This window comes from Lepidothrix coronata, unplaced genomic scaffold (genome assembly GCF_001604755.1).
Source record: "Lepidothrix coronata isolate B3197 unplaced genomic scaffold, Lepidothrix_coronata-1.0 Scaffold91, whole genome shotgun sequence".
Taxonomy (NCBI): domain Eukaryota; kingdom Metazoa; phylum Chordata; class Aves; order Passeriformes; family Pipridae; genus Lepidothrix; species Lepidothrix coronata.
The window spans coordinates 1,455,816-1,480,617 of NW_016690271.1; the positions used below are offsets into that span (position 1 = coordinate 1,455,816).

The following is a 24,802-nucleotide window of genomic DNA, read 5'->3' on the forward strand; positions in this document are numbered from 1 at the left end:
CTGGGGAGAGACTTCGCCCTCTAAGAGACTGAAACACTTGCAGGCTCCACCCTCTCAATTACAGAACCTACATCAGTAGTATTTGCCTGACCATGGGCAGTGTCTTAAAGTAGTTCCAGGACTCAGGCTTTTCATATGCTGTGTCAGTCAGGAATCCCAGCTGGGATCAAGCTTTAACTAAATTCTAGACTGTGTACTAAAAAAGCTTTACAGCTAAATCTGGACATAACTTGTTCTGCTGTGCATTTAACTCTAGAACGTGGCTCTGACACTTAATGGCACTAATTATGACTCAGCTCTTACTTGAAGTGACTCAGGATGGGGGAAGTACTTGGCAATGCTCTGACAGACTTGAACAGATGAGAGTTAAATCCAGCTGTCACTACAAGACTTGCCCAGCTGAAGCTTTTAGAGCATCTTCAGTGAAATGGTGTAAATTCCTTAATGATTAAGACTCTTTCCATGAAAGCTGGAGTTAATGAAGACCAGAGTGCCTGTTTGTCTGGAGATTTGCCTGGCAGTTCCTTGCAAAGGCAGGACTCTGCAGCCCTGGAGCCAATCTCCTGTCCTTAAATGCTGGGGTTTGGGGGAGGTGGGACTGTCTGAGCAGTAACATTGTCAGAGATGCTGATGTACCAAGTAACACTAAGCCTCTGAGAACAGTAGTCCTGGAGCAGGATTAAAGATGAACATTCCATGGTCTGCTGCAGGGTTAGGGTGTAGCTGTGAAATCACTGCAGTAAGAGCCAGCATCAAGCAGAGCTGCCTTTCTAAAGCAGATACTTCTGGTGTATCTTTGTTTTGACTCACCTGTACCTTTTAATTATTTCTTCCCTGACGCTTTTGTTTCTACCTTTTATATGCTAAATATGGAATTTGATTTTTCTAAGCTGCACCTTCTGAATTCCTTTGCAGGTTGATGCAATAAAGGAAAAGGTGAAAGTTGATTCTTGTTTTCCATCTTTAAGTCTGGAGGACTAAGTCTAAGGATTCTGCATGAGTTTTTTTCTTTCCTATGTTTACTACACTGCTGCTACTGCTTTTTCCCCAAACAAAATATCACTAAAGCATATGCAAATTGTTTAACTCTCAGTAGCTAGTGCTGTAGGAGAAGAGTAGATTCATTTGCTACTAATAAGCTAATAGATCCTCAGGAAGGGCATCCAGATGATCAGTTGGATCACAGTCAACCTGGTATTGAAACAATGCACAAGTGCTACTATTTGACAGCCAATCTGACTGGAAGAACCTCCTGCAGTAAGTCTTGGAGCCATAAATCAGTGAGCCATAAATCACTCTGGCATTTGCTGGTTGAGGACTGTGATCCAGTTTCTGATCCCTTGACCATGACTAATGTGTGCTGACAGTAGGCAGAGTAGATACTGGCTGCTTCAGAAGAGACTCCTCCTCACTCAGGTGTCCAGTTCTCATGGTGCTGGTCTAATCCCCACGGTGCTCTAGTTCACACAGAACTTAAAACTTCAGCTATTAGACAAGTCTGTGGTTCTCTTCCCTGTAGTAAATTCCTAGTACTTGTCCAAAAACGACTGCCTTCAAGCTCTTCAGCTTCACTAAACTTCTCTTGCTACCTCATTAAAAACATAATATAAAAATGGTAATGCTTATTGCTCTTCTGAGGCTACTCCAGGGCTTGCCTTTTGCTGTGCAGTTTTGACCTTCAGAAGGGCAATCCGAGGTTTCTGTCCATCTGCTTCCCCACAAACCCCACTGTGATTCTCCTTAGCCCAGGGCTCAGCCCTAGTGGGAGTTTTCCATTAATGTGGTTCAGACAAAGTGACAAATGGCTTTGAAGATGAACTGAATGCAAACTGTTGTAAAGACACCAGTGGCACTCAGGGCTGACCTGACCAGCAGTAGTGTGAGGCCCTTCAGCAGTAGTCAGTGAGGCAGTAGGAGAGCGTGTGTGTGAAAAAAGGTAATTGAACTGCAGTGTTTGCATAACCTAAGCATGTGTAGCAGTCATTGCAATTACATCCCACTCTTCCTTAAGCTCCAAGGCATTGCTGTGGGCTGCTGTGGTTTTCTGGGGGGAGCCTGTCTGGCAGTCATCTTCAGCCCTCACTCGTGCTTCAGTACTCTTGCCTCTTTTTCATGCACACATGACACGAGAACATTGAATGCATGTTACTTTTCCTCTGCAGCTTCTTGCAGTCCCTGTGGAAAAGCCTTGAAATCAATCTTGCTACAAGTGTGTAGGGCCCTGAACCTGGTGATGCTCGAGCAAGTGGTGTAAGAGCCATCCTGCAGGCTGGTTTCAAACTCGCGCTTGTGACCGTAAAGATTTGTTGAGCTCTGAGGGGAGGCATCAAAACTGGGTCAAAAATGCATTGAATGTCCTGGGCTGGAGGCTTTCCAAGTGTGTGTAAGCCAAATGCCTCTGCTTAGTAGCAACCTCTGCACATTCTCCTTGGATTTGCATCTCTGAACTTGTGCTTCTGTGTTCAGTGTGTTGCTGTTTGAGTTGAAAACAGTGCAGTTCTCAGCACAGGCTCTGGGAATGAGTCTGGGAGCGTTGGCACACGATCCTGGGCACCTTGGCAGCAGCAAACCAGATACTGGGGTGAGGCAACCAACAGGCTGGTCGTGGAAGCCCAGTCAGGGAGGGAACTCGAGCTCAGCACTTCTGCCACCTCCTGGGTTTGTGCCTCAGCTTGAGGTTATGGGTTGACAGGCTTATGGAACACATGTAACTCACAGCTCTCAGAGATTTGTTAATGCAGCACAGTTAAACTGGAAACTGTTCAACTCCCGGGTGTTGGTGCAGCTGAATAAGTAACACTGACCCTGTGTAAGTGCAGGAAACCTGTCTTCAAACGCCTTTATTAAGGACACGAATGAAATGAAAGGTTAATCTGGTTTGTGAGTTGTCTTACTGTCTTTAAAAATAATTGGCGTGATTGTCTTTGACTTTACCCTAAATCTTGTCTCCCAGGTAAAATATCAATACCTCATTTTGTGGTTTTAGTTTCAGGGCCTGCCTTAGACTGTAGAAATGCTGGGTTCCCTTGGATCTGTTTTAGTAACAAGCAATATTTCACTGCAGAATAAGTCTCTTCTCTTGCCTTTCTGTAGGGGTGGGCTGAGAGCACGAGTGCGCTCGCTGTGCAGCACTGGAGCTGGCCAGGCTTGTGTCCTTACTGTGTGTTAAGCTGGAAGAATTGGAGTATCTGTGGGTTTAGGCTGACTGCCACACAGTTCTGGAGTGGAAAAAGCAAGTCTTATACACATGCATTCTCTGCATTTGAACTTAAATTGCATGAGTGAATGGGTTTGGAAAGTGAAATCTTGAGGCTCAAGTGACATGTCGGATGCTATTGCAGTCTGCTGTACCTAAATCAGATTATTTTACCTCAGTGCTGTCTTCAGGGAAACTTCTCCTGCTCCAATGCCAAAGGTCTCCAACTGAGACTGTGCTCAAATCCTAAAGGCTGTTGGTTTGAAGTAGTTGGAGCGACCCTGATGAGCTAATTCCTGATGTCCAAGTAGCTCCAGTCCCGTACGGAGCCTTCCGTACAAAGCTTCAGTCTGGAGTGAGCTTTCAAAGCAGTTACACAAATGCCTCAAGGAGGGCTTTTTTCAGGAAACAGAATCTTGACTGCACCAGTACCAACATTGCTACTTGAATTGATCTTAACTTGTAAATGGTCTCCTTTTCTGGATGGGTGTTAACATACCACTAAGGCTTTTCCACTTCTCTGCCACAAGTAAGTACCTGTTTCAGAGGAGATTTTTTAATTGTTGGTCTCAATTCCAGGTGGACAAACTGGATGCATCAGAGTCTTTGAGAAAGGAAGAGGAGCAAGCTACAGAAACACAACCTATTGTTTATGGTAATGCTTTAGTTCATGTGTTGTCCATAACACATTTTGCTCCTAAAACAACACTTCTCTAATCTTGGTTTTTCCCAAGGAAATCCTTGGAAATTGGAATGTTTTTCATGTGAAATCAAGTCTTAAGGAATGTGTTCCAAAATACTAGATAAAGTGCCACTCTGATGCTGTGGCTGCTGAGGTGGGCTGTGGGCTTGCAGGATTTAAGGTTGTCCTGGCTCATTAAGGAAGGGTGTGCAGGAGCTGTGCTATTCCAGCCTTCCAGCGAGTGCATTATTTGGCTCTTGTCCAACATGGGTATTTTCTTTGTATCCAGGTTATTCCACTAGTTCTAGTGAGAGTTTCTTCATACACTTTCCAGTGCAGTATTTTTAGCCACGTTCTCTGTCCTGCTGTTCTGTGGGGAAATACCCCCCCTGGCCTTCAGCCCCCAAAGCAGCTGGGCAGGGACTCGCAGTTAAACACACAAATATCCCCAGGGCAGTTCCAGGAGTTGTGCTGAGTGCAGGAGCACTAAAGATGCCGTTTGTGTGTTGCAGGCCAGCCCCAGCTCATGCTGACAGCGGGACCCAGTGTCGCAGTTCCTCCACAAGCACCTTTTGGCTACGGCTACACTGCACCTCCCTACGGGCAGCCCCAGCCTGGCTTTGGGTACAGCATGTGAGCTGCAGCACAACTCCCTTGGGAGCAGCGTATTTTCTTACTGAAACTCCACCGTCCCTCCCCGCTTTAACTCATAACAGGGAAAAGCAAAGAGTTCTGCCTCGTGTTCTTGTAACCTTTATTTCATGAAGGACTGTTTTTTCTAGCGCAAACGATTTGAATCACCTCTGTTTAAATCTTTTTTCCACATTCCATGTCATTTAGACTTTTACTTTCAAAAGGGGAATAGTTTAAAACGACTTTGTTCAAGTGGGCTTTTGCAGGACTGCTTATTACCATTAAGTCTATTGTGAAGATTCTGATTTGCACTCTATAGTGTTACACTCTAATATTGAATCTTAAGTTCATTGTATGTGAGCAGCTTTACAGTATGTACTGTCTATTCTAAATGCATTTAAGTCTCACTGTATATTTGGAGAAAGCTAAAGCCAAGATACTTGTATTTGACCTTGCAAGACTGCTGACAAGAGACAACACTAATCAGCATATCCTCCCTGGGTTGGATTGCATAGCTCTAAAAGAATTTCCAATGCGTACAGACAACCTTGCCTGACTTCAAATGAGTAAAAAGTTTTGGTTTTGTTTTGTTTTTTTTTTTCCCCTTAACCTATGCAGGTTTTTCCAGTTATGCATATAGAAAATGCTAGTGTCTTTTTGCTCACTCCATATGTAACAGATGACCTTATGTTGTGCTGTATCCTGTGCTTTTGTGGGACATTCCATTCAGGAACAGAGCACCATGATTCCAATCTGTGTATTTACTAACCCTGCCCTGAGGTTTGTGTATGTTGGATATTGTGGTGTTTTAGATCACTGTTTTGAGTGTACAGAAGAGAGAATTCAAGCATATTGCTGTTCAGTTTTGTTTGTGCAATTTGAAATTACGCGATTTAAAAATAAATTACTGGACTGTGGACATGCTGCACAGTGGTAGCTTCACTTTACTGTCTTCAAAAAGGACCTTCCAACTCAAACCAAGTATTACAGTGCTGCTGGTGTGGGGCAATGCAGGCAGGGGTCTGAGGGGGCCAGTAGAAGAGCAGCAATGGGGACCAGTAGTGGGGTCTTGCACTGAGGGGGCGATACAGGAAAATATGTAATGCTTTTTCTATAGAAAGATGATGCCAGAGAGAAGAAAATAGCACTTTTCACCAGTTGGCTGCACTGTGGTCAACTCCAGCAGATTTGAGCAGATGATACATTAGGATTGTGGTAGGGTGTGCCAGTTCAATTGAGATCATGTTCTAGGTATGTAAATTGCCTTAAACATATTTAGCTTCAAATAAAATTGACTTAAATGTTTCTCTATGAATACTGTCATATTTGAGTGTAATGAGTGTTACAGCACTGGCCAGGTTTGTGTTTGTGAGAGCTGTCAGAGCTCCTGTCTCAACCAGGGGCCACAGTTGGTGTCAGGATCCAACTCTGAGGCCAAATCCCCTTCTCCCTTGCTCCTGGGGACTCCACAGTTGTGTCTCTGAAAGGATTATGCCTGAGAGGTGCAGTATAAAACTTACGTCAGCCCCTCTGACATTCCTCCTGGGTCTGTAAATGTGACTGATGGAGACAAATCCTTCTGTTCCCTCTTACAACCTATTTCTTTGGTGCTCAGCTGGAAAACATGGCCATGAGGCTGTAAAAGGTGCTCAACAGAATTCTTACAAACCAGATTTGTTACAAAACTGACCTGCAGAAATTCCACCTGCTAAAAGTGCAGGGAACTTGCCTATTTACAGTCAGAGCTGCAACGGAGCTGTAGAGGTAGAATTTACTTGAGCTGTGATCAGTGTGCTCTGAACTGCCCAGTAACATTTGTAACTCCTTCCTTAAACCTGGGAGGACTGGTTAACCCCAAGTAACACAGGATTTAAGTGTGGCCCTGTGTGCCAACCTGTCTGTGTGAGGGTAACTCCCTCCACCTCAGCAAAACTGCACATTTTTGCAGGTGTAGGAGCCACACAGACCCATCCAGAGGGGAGCTCAGCTTACAGCTGCTCCCCACAACTATTTACTGGCTCCTAAGGCTTGGGCTGCAAACCCAGTTTAACCAGTCAGTCTCACACCAGTTACAGGTTATTGCATCAGTTGCTCTCCCAGAACTGGGGCAGGATGTTGGCTGCAGTTCCCCCCAAGCCATCTGGGGTGATTTTTAACTGCTTCACCTGCCAGTCCTTTCTGAATTAAAGAATGTATCTCTTCAAAAACAGGCAGAAAGGGGAACCCTTGCCATTTTGAGCACATGAGACAAATTCTCTTGAACTTTGCTACCACCCACCACACAAAATCCTCAACCCATTGCACAAGTTGTAAATATTGGGGGTTCCTTCCTGGGGGTAGTAAAACTCTGCCACCTCTGCTTTCTTCAACTCCCCTGAGCCAAGTGTTTTCTTCCCCCCTTTGGAACATAACACACAAGCCAGAGAAACTCATGATTTACAAATTTAAACCTTACAAAACTTGCTTATTTTATTTAAACTGAGAGCATATGGAAAAACGCCCAAACTTGGATTGTAACCCTTCAGTACTGACATACATCAACTATTTTGGTCCTAGTTTAGAAGAGTTTAAGGTGACCAGAGACTTTATCTATGACATCAGCTGGCCCTGGTCCGATGCCGAGGACGGTCCTGGAGCCTGGAGCTATCTGAGTACGCCCAGCATCCTGGATCAAGCTCACGGTCAGTCCCAGGCGCTTCGCCTCAGCCAGGAGCTGGGCCAGAGTCTCCTCATTAGGAGCTTTGAGGACTATTTTGGGTTGCCCACAGTACTCCCACTGCTTCAGGAGCTCGGGATTCCTTCTCTCCACTTGCTTGTAGGCAGAGACAGCAGCGTGGGAACACTGGGCTGCCACTTTGCCCTTGCCCATCTTGAGGTCCTGGCGGACGATCAGCACCATCTTGAACTCCCCGGACTCTGCCATGACGTCTGCCTCGCCCTCCAGGGTGCTGGGAGGTGCAGGTGTCCCCGCTTTGCGCTTCCTCAGGAGCCTCTCACGGATGCCCCATCCCAGGCACAGGCCGCACGCGACTCCAGCCACGACGCCGAGGAGCTTGGTGAGATAGTCCATGGTGGATTCTGGACACCTGGCTATGGAAGGGGAGAAGAGAATTTACTGGAGCATTTAGGGAGCTCTCACCTGGTTATCTGGAAACAAACAACGCTTGTTAGAAACACAAAAGGGCAATTCCAGCTTCACTCATTGGGAAAGGATGTTCAGAGACACCTTTCCTGGTGCGCGGTCTCCTTCCCCAGCCACAGGTTTCTAACTGCAGACAACTCACTGGTGGCAGGTTTCAGCTCAGGAACAGAGCTAATAACAAATGGCAAATTATCACAGAATCACAGAGCGGTTTGGGTTGGGAAGGACCTTGAAGATCATCCAGTCCCATCCCTGCCATGGGCACGAACACTTCCCACTATCCCAGGTTGCTCCAACCTGGCCTTAGACACTTGCAGGGATGGGGCAGCCACAGCTTCTCTGGGCAGCCTGTGCCACGGCCTCATCACCCTCACAGGGAAGAATTCATCCTAATCTCCCATCTAACCCTGCTCTCTCTCAATTTGAAGCCATTCCCCCTTGTCCTGTCACTCCATGCTCAATCTTTCCTCCAAGTCCCCTTCAGACACTGGAAGGCCACAATTAGGTCACCCCACAGCCTTCTCCGGGCTGAACAACCCCAATTCTCTCCGCCTCTCCTCACGCCAAAACTACACCTAAAAATGCGCAGAGAACCGGTAAAACGCTGGAGGGTTTTACGCCAACACCCCAAAATGAGTTCGGTGCCGGTCCCCGGGAGCAGAGCGGGGCCGCCTCCGGCCCCACCTCGGCAGCTCCGGCCCCGCCAGGCCCGCGGCCGTTGGGGCTTGAGGGGGGAACGGGGGCACAGACCGAGCGGGGATCGAACGAGCCGAGCCCTCCGACCCTCGGGGAGCCATGAGGGGCTATGAGAGGGCCATGAGGGGCTAAGAGAGGGACACGAGAGGCCATGAGGGGCTATGAGGGGCCACGAGAGGGCCATGAGGGGCTATGGGGGGGCCATGAGGGGACCATGGGGGGGCCATGAGAGGACCGTAAGGGGGTCATGAGGGGACAATGAGGGGCCATGGGGGTCCCCGCTCACCCGCCGCTCCCGCCCGGCTCCGCCGCTCCCGCCCGGCCGTGACGGGCCTGCGGCGCTCGGGAAGTGACGGACGGCGAGGGCGGGACGGGGCGGGTTAAGCCGGGCCCAGTTCCGCGTCGTGCCGGGCCCAGCGGAGCTGCCGGCGCCGAGCGCGGTGAGTGCGGGACTGGCGGGCGCCTCACTCTCCCCTCCGCGGGACCCGCCCGGCGCTGCCCGTCCCCTCACGGCACGAGGGGCCCCGCAGTGACCGCGGGCAGGGCAGACCCCAGCCCGGGCGGCTCCGGAGGGTCCCGGGGCACCGTGACCCGGCACCGGCCGGGGCGGTGTTGTACAAACCAGGCGATGGGAGGGACGCGGCCCTGGAGCCGCGTGTGGGGAACGGGCGGCGGGAGGGAGCGCTGTGAGGGCGGAGGGTGGGAGGGGAGGTCGCTCTTCGCCGGCGTTCAGGTTTTACTGATAAATTGGTGTGGATAAATGAGGTGCTGCCAGCTCGTCACTCTGGATCTGAGCGGCTCTGCTCCCTCAGAACCGCGGGAGGTGTGGGATGGACTCGCCCCGCTCCTGCCGCAGGGACGGTGCCCGATGACACAGGGAGGAATCCGCTCTGCTGGGTGCGGGGAGTCGGGACCGACGGGCTTTGTCCACCTCCCCAGCAGGAATTCCTGTGCCTTCCCCCCGCCTCCCCAGCAGGAATTCCTGTGCTTTCCCCCTGCCTCCCCAGCAGGAATTCCTGTGCTTTCCCCCTGCCTCCCCAGCAGGATTTACTGTGTTGTAACTACCAGCGTCCCTGATCCTATGGACTGCTCGTGGTTTTTGGGGTGGTGAGGCCCAAATCCGTGGAGATTCTTCATGTTTCTTTTCTCCTGACCGAGGTTAAGCCCCTTTGCTGCGTTTGTCTGGTTTTCTGTTCTCTGCCCAATGTCCTCTGGTGTTTACAGGAGATAATAAAGCAGCAAGATTCCCGTTTTTGTTCCAGCTGTGCCTCCTGGATGTTTGGCAGGTCATGCAGGTGACCCGAGGGAAGGGCTGATAAGTGTTTGATAGCAGCTGTTTGTCTACCAAGTGCTGTGAATCCAGGTTATCCCCTGGTTATCCATACCACATTTCTTCCGGGCTCTCTGCTGTCCTTGTTTCCTCTGGTCTGTGCTTACCAACAAGTGGGTATCCTGGTTTAGTTAATGGTGAGAATGTGGGTTGAGGTGGAGAAAGTGTGATGTTACTCTCTCATGCCTTGGAGCACCTGTGCTGTGTTTGGGCAGTGGATTTTGGTGCTGTTCTGCTGCCAGGAATTCTAAGATTGTTTCACCCAACAGATTTGGGGGTGTTGCTATTAGGAATTCTGCTCTTTGAAGGTTAATTTTGCTCGGTTCCTCCCCTCACCGGGGGCTCTTATGCTTTGTAGCATCCTACCTCATGATAGCCTATATCAGCTCTTCTTAATGCTTTCATTAGCTCATTGAAACAGGCTTCGTTATGCCAGTCCTCTTGCTTTCAATCCATTCTTTCTGCACCACGGAAGAGCCCTTTCCTTATTCCTTACTGGGTAAGTGACAGTTGTAATGGCTTCATCCCGTGTTTTCCAGTGAGGGTTTGGAAACCCACGCCTCCAGTTGTGCAATAGGAGGTGAGCTCTGCTGAGTAATTTGAGCTTTGCTCCGTGTCCTACTGAGCAGCTGAAATCAGGGGTGTTTGTAATTGCTGTGGGGAAGGGGAGGAGGAGACTCAGTGCTTTTCAAGTGGGTGGTAGCAATGAGGAAGGTGAGTGCACTGGGAACAAGTCTCTTACTTGAATGTTTGCATTGTTTCCACCTTCAAGCCTTTTTTTCCTGTGATCTTTGAATATCTTCTGAATGTCATGAATGTTTCTGACTACCCCTCTGCTCAGAATGATCTGTGTAATCACTGAGTGTTTAGAAATCTTGTATTTCTTTAAAAAAACTGTGGGTTTAAAGCAAAAAAACTGCAGCTCCTGATGTATGGTGATGGGAACCTGCGAGTTGGAACTTTAACTGCTGTTCCCTGTGGAGAACTGTGAGCTGGGTGGACTTTGCCATTCCCTGAGGACAAAGGGCACAGCCTTGAAGCTGTTCCAACACTGAGCTTTTCCTGTCCCTGTTCCAGGGTGAAATACAGGACTGAAACCCCCACACCTTGCTGGGTTTGGTGCTGCCCTGACCAGAGGACCCCAGGAGACAGCAGGATGTTATTAGTGAGGCAGGCAGTTGTTCAGTGTATTTAAACTGATTTAAAAGAATGTTCTCCTCTCTCACAGGGCTCAGAATCAGCCTCTCTGAGCCCTGTCTGGGCAGTGTGTCCTCACCAGGGCAGGTGGAGTGTGTGAAATCTCAATTGGTACCACTTAGAGGCTGTTGATGTCGGTGAAAAGCAGGACTTGTTGTCTCAGGAGCTCATTTCAGGCACTGTGTTCTGTGAGCTTTGTCAAGTGCTTCTGGTCATCCCCTTTCATCTGTGCTGTACTCCCTCTTCCAGGAGCAGCACTCTGGACATAATGGCTGGGCAGGTTCAGGCAGCCACTTGTGAGGAAACTGTCTCCCAGCACTTTCAAAAGAGGATGAAGGCAAAGTTCCTGCCAAATCTGCACTGGCTGAAAGAGTCAGGTGGTGATTCTTAGGGCTGGGTTTATGTTTTAACTCTTTTTTTCTTTCCTAGTCAAACTTTAGCAGGCCTGTTTTGTGCAGGGTGTGTGTTGACAATTCCTGGGACCTTTCTTCCCTCTGTGTCCCTGGAAGCACAGGGAGGATGACAGGACAGAGCTTGACTTCACCTCCAGAGCTCAGGATGCATCTGAGGGCCGAGACAAACACCTGGGCACTGTCTGGGCATGGATGCCTGAACAGCCCTCTGGAATTAAGGATGTGAATTATACTGTGTTTAGTCACCTGAATATTAAGTTACAGCCTGTCTTCCAGTGCTCTGTGGCCTCTCTCTCCAAAGCCTTTCTCTCTGCCCATCCCAGTCTTTCCAAGCCATCAGTTTTGGTGAAAGGGGTGCTGGGGCACAGTGAGATCCCCACAAAAACCCAAAGAATGTGTATTTTTAATTTCTAACCATCTTTCAGGACAGTTTAATATATGTGGCCTTAGTGGCAGGGACAGAACTTTCAGTAACCTCAAAAGAAATGCCATGGCATCCCTGAAGCTCAGGTTACAACAATATTAAATGAGTCCTTCCTAAAACGTGTCCCAAAGTCTTTTTTTGGGGGAAAAAAAAAATGGAAATTTTAATTCTAAATTGTAAGAGGATTCTTTTGAAATGGTATTTGGGTAGGAATTGGAAAATAGGTCTGGTGTACAGAGGCATAACCCACAAAATGGAAACCTGTGGTCTTTAACTGAATTACTTTTCCTTTGAGGGATTAAACTATTTTAGTTAGAAAAACATTTTGAGTATGGGAATAAATGCACTCCTATCAAAATAACCCATTATAGCTAAATCTGTGGGGATTTGGACCATCTTTGAGATGTGCCCTAATTTATTTTAATTGAATGCTTCCCAGAGGTGTTAAAGGACTGGGGGGGGGGGAAATCAAGCAGTTACTTTTTTTATTTCCTGCTGCCTTTAGGAAAGTTATTAACCTCCAAGAGAGGGGCTGTGTCAGTTGTGTCACATGATGGACAAGTGTTATCTTGCTCTGCAGGGACAGGAGGGCTGGAAGAGGAGCCTCTTCGGGCTCAAGAGCCGCAGAGCTGAGCACGGAGGTGGCTGTTCCACTGCCTCTGGATCCTGGGGAAGGACTGGAGAGGGACAAGAGCTGAAGGGTAGGTAATGTTTCACTTCAAAACTGATCCCATCCTTTACCTAAACGTGCTCATGTGCCAGGCAGCCTTTGACTTTGGAGGGAAGGTGCTCTCCAAACTTAATTTATTCCCGTTTGCATCGTGGCTCTGTAGAGCATTTGATGGCTGAAACAAAACCCTGGCACAGGTTACCACTGTCTAGTTTAGTGCAGCTCCTCACCCGCCTGCAAAGGCTGGGCTTTAATCTTTTGTTCTTGTGTAACTGAAGAATGGTGATGTAGAGAAGGAAGAAGGAAGGGTTATCAGAAAAGCTGAGGAGAAAGAAGCAGCAGGATTGGAGCATTTGGCTTAAAATGCAAGGAATGGCAGGAGACTGGGAATGGGTGTTGTTGAGGTGGCTGGGACCAAACAGCAGCAAAATGCTCCAAGCTGTAGCTCTGGTTGTCCCAGCTGTGAGACCAGTGACTGTGATGGAGATGAGAGTCAGGGCTCCAGGACCTCTTTAGCAAAAAGAATGAGTGATTCAAACAATGTCTGGGAAAGCAGTGGGATCATTAAAACAGCCTCCTTGTTGTTCCAGCACGTTGGAGAAGAGTCCTCCAAAATCCTTAGTGCAGAGCAAGAGGCCACATTCTGCTCCTCCAAGTGAGAGTGCAAACACCCAAGTGCCTCATCTAAAACTGTTCCTTTTTGCATGAGTGCACCCAACACTTGGGTGCTGCCTCAGCCTCCCCAGAGCTTCAGAGAAGAGACTTTTGTCCCTTTCTCTGGTTGCAGAGAGCAGATACTGCAGTGCCCAATTTGTTGTGTTCTCCTGCTCTGAGAGCTTGTCTTGCTTTGTCTCACTTATGCTGAGAAGTGCCAGTCACAGTTACCATAAACCCTTCTTGTTGACCCATTCCCATTTCTGACTGGCAATAATTGTCTTTTTTATACTTCCTGGTTTGGGTTTCACTGGAGCTGAGTGCTGTATTGTGGGCTCTTTGTGCAGCCCTACAAAGCAGTTCTTGTGTGAGCACAGCTCTAACAAATGATCTAAGCCACCCTGCTACAAAAACTGGTCACAGTTGTTTTTCCTCTCTCTTTTAAATAGTTTATTTTTGTGTTTGCTGGTAACTACTCCGTGCAGTTGGCAAACTTATATTTAGGGATGGACTCTTGTCTTTTTTTTCAGTCAGCAAGTGAAGTTCTGTTTAGCAGCTGAGATTTAATTTCCTGTGGTGAGCTCTCATGGATTGGGTGTAGACTTGGGAATGTGGGCTCAGTTAATGAAGGGTGACTCCATTTTGGGGCAGACTCCCATTCCATTTAATCCCTGTGGGGAGGAATTAGTGCAGGACTAGTGACTCCAACAGGCATCAATCAGCACAGCAGATCAGGAGCCCTGAGCTTGCTGGATGTGCCTCCTCCAGCCCCTTGTGCTAAGATGATTTAAGTATAATTAGACCTGGGTAAACCAGGGGGTGATTCCTAAAACCAGGAAAGGTTTGCTCTCTGAGTTGCCACATGATAGGAGTCCAATTCTCCCAAGTCAGCTGGATTTTTAAACAGGAATTTTTAGAGCTTCTCTGCAGGGTGGGTGAACCTCGAGGCCTCCTTCCCAAGTATTCCCCCTGCACAAGTGTGGAAGGGGATTATTTCTCTGCTTTACTGTAAATGTTGACTTGTGTGCTTGAGGAGGTGTTATGCAAAGCTAATCCTGGATTAGTGCCCTGCCAAGCAGGCAGGGGAGGAGTGGCTCTGGGAGTGGAGCTCCTGAAAGCTGTCACACCTCTGGAACAACACCTGAGACCCCCAGGCATGGAGGAATTTCATGGATTTCAGTGGGATTTGTGTTGTGCACAGCCTGGCTTTTAGCTTCAGGTGTGGAGAGCAGTTTGCATTCCAAGCTGTGAACTTCCTTGGAGTGTGATGAAGCTGAGAGCAGAGACCAAACCAACCGAGACTTGAACTTTGAAGGCTGGATTTGCACCCGGAAAAAAAAAGGTGGATTTCAAAATGAGGAACGTGTGGCTCCCACTGAAGTTTTTGTTGCCCTTTTTTTTTTTTAATGTTTGCTCTATTTAAGTCAACAAAATGTGACTGAAGTTCCCTAAACCAGAACACTCTTTTTTNTTTTTTTTTTTAATGTTTGCTCTATTTAAGTCAACAAAATGTGACTGAAGTTCCCTAAACCAGAACACTCTTTTTTTTTTTTTCTCTTGTGTGGCTGTGTGCACATCTCTGGATGGTTTTTGCTTCCTGTGGACATCAGGGTTTGTATCTGTGGGGGTCCAATCCCAATATTCCCCTCTGCAGTCGGAGCTTTGTGTGTGCAAATGTGTGTGATGCCTGTGTGCGATACACAATGTGGATATATAAGTTTTCTTAAATAGATATTTAAATATATAGCAAAGGTAAGCACAAGTAAGTGCAGTCAGTAGAAATAAAGCACTCCCCCATCTCCAGGGACTCGTGTCCTGGTGGAATGAGGGGATGGCTGAACATTTGATCCCTGTATTGCCATCCTCAGCTGAGTGCTGGGGTAACTCCCCTGACTTGCAGAGTGCCAGGCTGCCCTGAAGTGACCCGAGGAGAGGGAGAGGATCACGTTTCCCTGGAATTTGACAGTCAGTTGGGAGCAATCCCTGGATTGCAGGTGATTGCAGTGATGCTGTAGAGCTCCCACTGCAGCAGGTCATTCCTCTTGTCCTTGGCTGACTGTGGAGCCCTTGGCGTTTTTCACGAGCAGGCTTTTTTATTACTGTGTTTTATTGCTTTTTTTAATAACTTTTATTAATTTTCTTGGTGGTTTGGGTATTCTGGGGCTCCAGTTGCAGTGAATAAAAACTAACATGCCTGAGATTAGTTTCTGCTGGCTGGTTTAACTAGGCAGAGCTCTGTTTCTGCACATTTCATGTCAGGAGGAGGTGTTGGAGGAAGGACTCCTTGGGACCTTGATGCTTTTGACTACTGACTTTTAACTAAAAACCCCTTTAATAATCACATTCTATCTAGCAATTCTGTGTGTACTACAAGTAATGCACAAGGCTTGTACCTGCCTGGAAGAACATCTGTCTAAAACTGACTTGTGAAACCCTGGAAATATTAAATGCAGTGTCTGAAATCTTTGAACATTTTATTTTAAAATGTGACAAAAATTATTGCAGTCTGAATCAAGGGGGTGATCTCACTCCTGTTTACCAAACCTGAGTTGCTGCTTGGCCCTTGAGCCCAGCATAAATCAAAGGGGAAGTATTTCTTCTGTAGAAGTTTAATTTCCTCCACTGGACAGTTTTATATAACCTGTCATTTTAATGTTGCACTACTGTTCTTTCCAACAAAAGCAGCATATCAAAAACTGTAGATCACGTTTGCTTACAGGGAGAAATGCAGTGCAGATAAGATGCTTTAGCTTTGGGGGACCCTCTTTTCCAAAATAAAATTCCAGACCCTCTTTTAAGATTCAAGAGAGGGTTTTTAAAGCAAGGAGTCCAACTGGCCACTCTCTGTGTGTTTGATTGCATAAGAATTGTCAGCACTTCAGGTCTGAGGTGGGTTGTTGTTTTTTTTTTTTGAGGAGGAAAAAAAAAAAGAAGCTCTTGCAACATTCTGGTTTGTGCTGGCTTTTAGTTCTTGCACTATTTACTCTCCTGGATAAGGGAAACCACAGCTGTTCTGTTGGGTTTTTAGGGCTGAGCCAGCAGAGAGAATGGACATTTTCACAAGGGCCTCCCCTCACACAGCTCTTGTCCTCTGAAGAGTTTGCCTTTTCTGGTTTACAGAGATCAGACTGTGCAAAGAGGAGCTGCAGCTCCGTATCTTAGTTACCAGCTGAGGGTTAAGCTTTCAGGCTGGGAGGTTTCTGAGCTCTCCTTGCACACCTGAAGCTCAGTGCCAGGGTGAGAACCATCTGAAGCACCTCTCCGAGGACTGGAGTGAGGTCTGTGGGAAGCTCTGCTGCTCCTGGAGCCCAAACAGTGGGTTGGGTCACGGAAGGGATTGTTAAGGAGCTTTTGTGGGGTTGTTACAAGTGAGGGAGTTTTGTCATTTGAGTGAAAAATTTAGAATTCCGTAGGTGGGAATGTTTGAATCTCTGTCATTGTGGGAATTGAATCACGTTCTCCCGTTCGGTGGTGTAATGCAGGGTAGCTGGGATTTGGGTTGGGAGAACTGCTGGATCCTTTGACTGTGGACTTCATGGAGCCTTCCTAACCAAAAGCAGCCACTGTGCTCTTTGCTTTCCCCCTGCTTTAGATCCCCAACCGTGAGTGATCTATGAGATGGCAGAGAATGGCACAGACTGTGACCAGAGACGCACAGCAATGAGCAAAGAGCAGCACAATGGCAACTTCACAGGTAGGTGGGGGCTCACCTGGGGTGCTCAGCTGGGCACTTGGGGGTCTAAAATGAACATAACGTTGAAAAGGAATCGATGTGGGTGCACTTTGTTGGGCCCTGAGCAACCTGATCTTGTGAGTGGCACGAGGAGGTTGGAATGAGATGGGCTTTGAGGTCCCTCCCAGTCCAAACCAGTCTGGGATTCTGTGATTCAGTGACTTCATCCCCCCATAATGTGAAGGGCCTCAAGGCCTGAATCAGTCTTGGGAGCCTCAGTCATCTCTAAGCCTCAAGTCTGCAGGATTTATGCATTGTAAAGCCATGGAATAGTTTTATGCTTCCATTTTTCCATTTATATTCCCATCCCCATTTCTCTGACGCTCTTTTCTTCTCCCAGAGTTGTCGTTCTGTAGTTCAGCCACATTTCAGCCCTGTAAAGCTGCCTTGGGTACCAACAGGGGCTGCACCAGGGCTGAGCTAAAAACTTAAACTCTGTTGGCAGAAGTCAGACTTTGTACAGCCCCACCCTTTGGCACTGAAAAGTCAGGACTTGGTCATAAAAATCTGCTTTACTCTGGGAGAAATCCAGTTATTACTCTCCCAATTTCTAGCTCTTCTGTTGAAATTCAGCTTCTCTGTAATTTATTGGGTTTCCATGATGAATGACCAACAAAACAGTTTTAACTGCTTCACCTCCTGCCTTGCCTCTTGTTTTTCCTGCTGGTGTGTCTGGAGTGGCCTGGGGTTGATGTTTGGAACTCATGAAAAATAAGCCAAAGACGTTTTATTGAAGAGCTTTGTGTCACTGAATGATCCGTGCTGGGTAGGAGAGCATGGAAATTATAATCATCTCGGTTTGTTTCCTGTCATCCTTCCGATGTGCCAGTTCCATATTAATTAAGTTTTGTAATCAAGTGATTTCTCAAGTTGTGTGCAGTCTTACCCCATTGTCTTTTATGACCTTTACCAAAAACAAGGTCGTAAAAAACAAGGTTGGAGCATTTTTATTGCATGCATTGAGCGAAAAAGCAGAGAATTGAAATTCATGAGGCAATGAATGCAGCAGAATTTAAATATTAATTGTGTGTGTGTGTGTGCAAGGAACAAATCAAAGCCTTTTTTACTTAAAGGCTTAGATCATTCTGTAACTCTGGGGGAATGTGGGTGTTATCCAGGATTTGCCATTGTAGGATTTCTGTTAGTTCACCTAAAGCAGCTGATTTTTTGGGGGGAACACAAACTGGAATGGGCTGTGTGACTAACAAGGTGTGCAATTCCTGTGCAAATATCTGATAAGGCAGCATGTTCCAGTTCCTGGGATAAGACTGAAATGATACATCTTGGCTGACAATGTGCTGGGGATTCAGCTTAGATTAATATTTTAAATGCAACAGCTTTTTCCAAGCCTTAAAATGTCTGAATATTACAGTGCAAAACAGAACACGTGTGTTTTGACTGTGTAGTAAGGGATGCTTAAACAAGTTTGGTGTCTGTTTGGATACAAGGGTTACTTTTGTGTGTTTTTTCCATTGTTCAGTGGTATTTTTTCCTCTTCTCTCAGAATTCCTTTTCTTTAAAAGTTGAAGAGTTATTACTGCTTTTTAGCCTGACGACCTTTGAACAAGCCATTCTGATCCGAGAAATAGCTGGGGTTTGGGGGTTTATTCAACTTGTTTTAAGCACAAAATAACACTTTCATTAGAAGAACCTTTCTCCTGTACTTTTGTGGCAGAGCTGTGTTGAGCTCTGTTACAACCAAATCAGTAAAACCAGCTGCATGTGTAGTGTCAGTGCAAGGAATATATATAAAAATATATATATAAAAGCAGGTCCTTTCCATGGGAGCACCTTGGGAGAAGCTGAACAGTGTGCCCAGGCTTCCCTGAGGGTCCTGCCTGGGAGGCAGGTGCTGTTATCCAGTTACAGGGAGGCTGCAGTGGATGCAGAGCCGTGTAATTCAATCCAGCTCCGTCGGAGAACTCCGGAATAGCTCCCTTGGAAGAGAACCCTCTCAAAAGTTCAGGGTGAAATGTGTTCTCTGCAGTGCTAAAGTCACATTTGACCTGCTGGTTTTAACTCCTAGTGCAGGAAAGGCTCCTGGAGATGCCAGACCTTTGGCACCCTGAGCTAAGTTAGATTTCTGAATCGTTGTCACCTACACGGAGGAACAAACCACCCTATTCCCTGTGCTGGACATTCCCGAGGCACTGGGAGCAAATGCTTTGTGAGAGTAGAAAAGATGGCTGAGAGCTCACATTAACTTCCTAACAAGTTAAAAAAAAAAATCAATATATTTTTGGGTGGGGTAGAACCTGAACTGCAAACCTGTGCTTTTACTGATTATTTTTTTAAATTTATTTATTTTTATTTCTTTTTGTCTTTTTTCCCCTTGCAGATTCCTCTGTGTTGAGTGAACGGAAGCGAAGGGAGCGGGAGGAGAGGCTGAACATTGTCCTGTGGAAACAACCGCTTGTTACCTTGCAGTATTTTTGCCTGGAAACTCTAATAAACTTGAAGGAATGGACCATAAAGTAAAGATCATTTCTTTAACTTCTACTAAGCATTCTGGGGAAACCCATGCTCTGATTCAGTAGGTCATTCTGACATCTCACTTTCCCTCGTGATTCACAACTTGAAAATTCTTTTTTTTTTTTCCAGAAAACGTGTATTTTCGTCCCTTAAAGGTGGCTTTGGAACACACCACACTTGTAGCTGTGCACTCAGACCTTGTGCCCAAGTTACATAAATGCAGTGAGGTGTCCATGGGAGAAAACTGCAAACTTTATTATTCCAGTTTGAAGGAGTGGGACAGTGTTTAGGGATCCTTGAGGCAAGAGTTACTGTACTTGTGGCTGCAGTGTTAAATACTGACCTATTAATGTAGGTGTTGGTGTCACTGACTGATCTCCAAACAGCTCAGCCAGGGCAGGGGTCAGGCTTAGGTTGAACTTGCTCTGATGTTTATGGTGCTGCAAAGAGGACTTTGCTTCTCTGTGGGTCCTTTCCCGGCAGGAAATGATTTATTGAAGCACTTTCCCCGAGTGTTATTTTCACACTGGATAAAATTGGCTTTTATTCCAGTGAGAGAATGTGTGAGGAGCAGTCCTACCATTCCCTGCTAGTGCTGAAATGCAGAGCTGGTTCTTAGTGCACCAGGCTCGGGGGTTTAGGTGCCAAAACATGAGGACAATGCCAGGAGCAGCAGCCACGCAGTGCCTGTGTTGATGCCTGGGCTCTGCTGTGTTTGGGATTGAGTTTACAAACATTTTCCCAGTGAGAAGGCAGGATCTGATCCCCCCCTTGGGTGATTCCAGCTGTGGGGCTGTTCCTCTGCACAGCGAGCTCAGGCGGGTGCTGAAGGTTGTGCTCAAACCTCTGGGCTGGGTTTGAGGTGCTCATACGTCAGATTCACCCAGAGAAACTTCTGCTTTCCGTTTTCTTTGGAAATTATTTGTATGAAAAAGCCCAGGTTTATGTAGTGCAGTCTTAATCCCCTTTTTCACCCCCCAGAAAATCTCCTTATTTCCCTCTGTGCATTCTTTCAGCTACCGTGAGTTGTCTCTGAGAACTGTTTTATTGGGTCTGACATCAGCCATTTCTGACAACCCCCAAGCTTTTATTTAAACCCAGCAGAAATAACATTTGAGGATTTATTTTAAGACCTCAAATCTTATTTGGCTTCCTAGACATCAGATACTGTTACAGGCAGCACTTGCCTCCTCTGCTGAGCAGCACATTGGTGTTGTCTTTACAGAAAATAACCCTGACTATTATAAGCTATTAAGTTGAGACCTCAGATTGACTCTTAATGATCTCCTGTGTTCCATTGCATAAATTGTGACTTAAATGGCAATCACTTGAAAATCCAATTGTCATACTAATGTAAGCAGCACTAACTTTAATTTTAAAATAATTTGAGTGCTTTTTTCAGTTTACTTAATATGAAACATTTGTGACTGTTTTCCTGTGTTGTCTCTTATTTCTGTCTTTCCCTGTCTGATTAGATAAGTTATGTTCACAGTTTGCTGTTATAGTCTGAGAATGTTAAGTGATGCCGGCTCTTGCTTTTTTAGATATCATTAGTGACAATATAATAGAAAATAATCAATGTATTTGCTAATCTTCTGTGTGTGGCCACATAAACGTCAAGCAGAAAAAAAAAAAAACAAACAGTAGAACCAAACAGGCTCAAAAGTGATTTGGTAGCAAATTACACTGGAAAACATTTTCTCCCTTTACTGCAGTAACTTCATAATTAACTAAACGTATTTATGAAACTTGGAGCTGCTAAGAGATAATAATTTCAATAGATCAGGGGAACCAAACTAATGTAAAGGGGTGTTCCTCTGTCCCTGTGGTTGTGCCCCCAGCACAGCTGGGAATTGCCCTTGGGAATCCCCCTGGCCCCTCCTTGCCCAGGGCCTGCTTTGCCACTGCTCAGGGCCTGTGCCTGACTCTTGGCTGCAGAGGCTGAATTGTTTTCACTTTGTGTTTGTCTGCAGACAGTTACTTTGTTTTTCTTTCTTTAAAAACACCAAACTATGTGCGGCTGAACTTTGATCTTGCTCCACGGCCAAGCAGAGATTCCCCCCCAAAGAGCAAAGGCTCCCCAGATATTTTCCTGGGGGGTTTATGCTTTCATTAGGGCAAACTCCTCATTGCCATCATCCCTGCTGACTGCACCCAGGCAGAGCCAGTCTCCAGGGACAGCTGAGTTGCTTTGAAGTGCATGGTCAGGATGACAAACCCTAACTGCCAATTTGTCTTTAAGATTGTGGCACCGGCGGAGCATCTTGGTGTGTGTTTTACTGGCACTGGCCACGCTCACAGCCACCTACTACATCGAGGGAGCTCATCAGCAGGTAGGAGACTTCCAAGCTGCTTTCCTGGGTGACTAATGCTCCTTCTCCCTGAATGGGATCTTGGTGGAATTATGATGTGTCTTTTGAACTGCTTGCTGAGGGTTTGTCTCCCGTGTCGTGACTGTGTGCGGATGAGTTGTGGCTCAGGGAGGATGAGTTGCATGGTTTGGTCTGTTCTGTTGGATCTGTGGGTGTTCCACCTCTCGTCTGCTCTGAGTAAGGACACCTCAGATGCTGAGCACTCCTTCACATCTGCTGGGAACAAGTGGTGGGAGCTCTTGAGGGATGACGTTAAACTGAGTCATGGTAGAACTTGGCGGTTCCCAAGAAATTGTTTCTTCTGTTCCTATGGAAGGGTCTCCTGACCAGTTAGGACAGGTATATATAGAGGTATAAAATGGCTTCATGGTTCAGATCTGGTTCTGTGATGCTTTTCATACCCCCATTAATTTCAAATGGTTGTTTAAAATCTTTTTTGAGCTTTGGTGAACGCAAAGGCTTTTGCATCACTGGAAGTGTAAGACATTGCTCAAGCATAAGGTGATGGTGGTGTCTGCACCTTTCCCCTCGCCATTGCTCCTTGAGGGTCAGATTTGCCCTTTTAAACCCATTTCCTTGGGCAACTGAGCCATCTTCCCAGCTCTGAAGTGAGCAGGGTCCCAGTTTGAGAGAACCTGCTTCCATCCGTGGTGGTGTGTCACTGGCTGCCTGAGGGACAGGCAGGTCAGGAACAGGACTCCTGGCTTCCCAGGGTGGCTCTGGGAATCACAGAATCGTAGAATAACAGAATCATTAAGGTTGGAAAAGACCTCCAGAATCATCAAGTCCAATGCCATATCCCCAAGTGCCTTTGGAGCTCTCCCGGGGGTGGGAATTCCTGACCACCCTTTCAGTCAGGCAGTGAGATGAGATGTTTGAGCCCATCCCATTCGTGCTCACTCAATCCCAGCTCGAGACCTGAGCACTTCCAGGCAGAGCACGTTGGGAGATGGTAAATCAGTGGCCTGTTCCTGATGGAAAATAAATCCAAGCCTGTCCAGCCAGAACTCTCTGCTCTGGGTGGTCTCAGTCATGTTCACTTGGCATTTTCAGGATGGTTTTGCACCCTGGCAGGTCGGAGCCTGGATAAGACTGGTGTAAACTTCACCTTAGTGCTGTTGGTCTGTGGATGGTGTAAAATGGGTATATATAAAATATAAAAAATATACAGTTGTCTCTTCTGGGGGCTGTGATGCAGACAAGCTCATGGCCTGGCTCATCCTCCCAGTGCTGCTCTCGTAGGAGTGAGAGGGAGCTGCTGCTTCCCTTTGCTCCAGTGTATCCAACTGGACTTTTGATGCCCAGAATTTGCAGTGGCTTTCCCATATCCCCTGATTTACATGTGCAGCACACAACCAACCTTTACATCTTTTCTTAAAAGCACCAAACCTGCTACTCACTGGTCCAAGATGAAACATTCCACAGACTAACTGGGAGTGCAGATAATTTTATTCCTTTATTTAATCAGGCTCTCTGCTCATTGTCTGGGGCTTGCTGCTCACCACTCACACCTAGTTTTCCTGTTCTGGATTTCAGCCTCCTACCATTGAACCTGAATTTTCATCAGTCTCCCTGGAAACTTGCTGATTCCCAGATGGGGGGGCTTTTCCATGTCTGTGCTGTAACTGGAACAAATTTTCAGCTGTTATCACCCAGATAAATGTCTGTGTTAGTTTGTAGGTTTGATTTTCTCCCTTGGAGATATTATAATTGGCTTTTTTTTTTCTCTTTTGTGACTCCTTTTTCAGTATGTGAGGTATATGGAGAAGAAGTTCTTCTGGTGTGCCTACTGGGTAGGACTGGGCATTCTGTCCTCTGTTGGCCTTGGAACAGGTCTCCACACCTTTCTGCTCTATTTGGTAAGGATATTTCCACACTGTGTTCTTTCTGAATTGAGCATTTTAATGATTATATATTTTAAAACACGTGAATAAATAAATATTCTGTAAGTCCTGAACGTGAAGTACTTCTAAAGGAAAATAAGCACTCAGTGTAATGTCTCTGGGCTCTAGTGAATGCTGGTCATGTTCTGTACTGTGTCACCTGGTTTTGTAGTTTTTAAGCTCTGTGTTTATTGATCTGGAGATATTAACCTGCTGTTTAATCCTCGCTTTGAAACACTGAGTCAAAATCTGCAAGCTCTGGCCTTTTAATTCCCTGATTTAAATGAAGTGTTTTCTAGTGTGTGCAGCTCAAATGTTTCCATGTGAAGTTTTTCAGCCTATTTAAATGATCATTTTTCTAACTGAAGCCACTGAAATAGGCAGCTGGTTTAAAGTTTGGTCTGTGTTAATTTTGCTTTGAAAATAATGGGAAGAAAAATGTTTTTCTATGAAGATAAAGTAACTTCTGAAAATTTGTATGATGTTGTTTATCTCAACTCAGCTAAGAAAGTCAGGGAAATGTTTGGGTGTGTTTTGCTTTTGGCCATTGGATTAGTTCCTGGTTTATGAAACCACTGTCCTGGATTTAAGAAAAAGATTCATGGCCACAAAATAATTAAAACCAGTTTATGCAGCAAATGTCGTCTTGTATTTGGAACAATTACAGATGTTTACTTTCAGAGCTGCTTTAATCATTAACAATAACACAGAAAACACTCCAAGAAACAAGAAACTCCTGCTTCTCCCCACAGCAGGGCAGTGCCTGGAATATGGGATGGCATCTGCAGGAGCCTCAGACTTAGTCTTGGTGTAGCTTCTGTCCTAAAGACTGTGGGGGCAGAAAGCACAGGGAAAGGACCTGTGTTTGAAAATCCACGTGTTTAAATAATTCTAAATTACCTCCATTTGGGAAAATTAAATTCCATAATATATCACTTCCATTATCCTGTGGGGGGTGTGAGTGAGCCTCTTGGATGTGTTTAGGCCGTGACCTGAGCTGACACTGAAGTAACTTATACAGAAATATGTAGAAAATATAACTTCTCTGTGGTCTTATCAGTCGAATTTATGAGGGCTGTTTAGCAGGTGAACAGCCTTCCAAAGATTACTGGGAAAGAAACTGAGTTTACTATTGTCAGGGAAGGTATTTATTTGGAATACGAGAGGGAATGTTTCACGTAGCTTTGTGAGGAGGGGGGGAAAACAGACAGAATTACAAGGTGTTTATAGAATAAAACGTGCTAAAAATGTACCATCAACATCTAACGTGTGACACTGCAGGAGGAATCCTGGTGCATTAACGCT

At 46.3% G+C, this 24,802-nt stretch overlaps 3 protein-coding genes across 9 annotated transcripts in view; 2 read left to right on the forward strand and 1 right to left on the reverse strand.

The window, feature by feature from the left end:
* Positions 1-5,816, forward strand: part of CLTC (clathrin heavy chain) — a 30,112-nt gene extending 24,296 nt beyond the window's left edge. The window contains exons 31-33 of one of the 2 annotated variants that reach the window (XM_017821653.1): positions 916-936; positions 3,776-3,851; positions 4,391-5,816. In XM_017821653.1, the coding sequence (XP_017677142.1) occupies positions 916-936; positions 3,776-3,851; positions 4,391-4,515 (222 nt within the window). In that variant the 3' untranslated portion in view covers positions 4,516-5,816. The remainder of the gene's footprint in view (positions 1-915; positions 937-3,775; positions 3,852-4,390) is intronic. The other variant, XM_017821654.1, reaches the window with a different exon arrangement.
* Positions 5,817-6,940: 1,124 nt separating this feature from the next.
* PTRH2 (peptidyl-tRNA hydrolase 2) lies at positions 6,941-9,540 on the reverse strand. 4 transcript variants are annotated; one of them, XM_017821638.1, is made up of 2 exons: positions 9,415-9,540; positions 6,941-7,601 (listed from the first exon to the last, which is right to left on the reverse strand). In XM_017821638.1, exon 2 carries the CDS (start codon positions 7,579-7,581, stop codon positions 7,069-7,071), a length of 513 nt encoding a protein of 170 aa, XP_017677127.1. In that variant the 5' UTR covers positions 7,582-7,601; positions 9,415-9,540; the 3' UTR covers positions 6,941-7,068. The 4 variants fall into 4 exon arrangements, with proteins under 4 accessions (XP_017677127.1, XP_017677126.1, XP_017677125.1 ...); XM_017821637.1 differs by lacking the exon at positions 9,415-9,540 and adding an exon at positions 8,636-8,767; XM_017821636.1 differs by lacking the exon at positions 9,415-9,540 and adding an exon at positions 8,229-8,373.
* The window catches only part of VMP1 (vacuole membrane protein 1), a 59,280-nt gene continuing 43,168 nt past the window's right edge, over positions 8,691-24,802 (forward strand). The window contains exons 1-6 of one of the 3 annotated variants that reach the window (XM_017821633.1): positions 8,691-8,789; positions 12,294-12,414; positions 16,630-16,731; positions 19,109-19,244; positions 21,485-21,575; positions 23,363-23,473. In XM_017821633.1, coding sequence (XP_017677122.1) covers positions 16,656-16,731; positions 19,109-19,244; positions 21,485-21,575; positions 23,363-23,473 — 414 coding nt within the window. In that variant the 5' untranslated portion in view covers positions 8,691-8,789; positions 12,294-12,414; positions 16,630-16,655. Of the gene's footprint in view, positions 8,790-9,675; positions 9,793-10,291; positions 10,394-12,293; positions 12,415-16,629; positions 16,732-19,108; positions 19,245-21,484; positions 21,576-23,362; positions 23,474-24,802 lie in introns of those variants that run through there. The other 2 variants (XM_017821635.1, XM_017821634.1) reach the window with 2 other exon arrangements.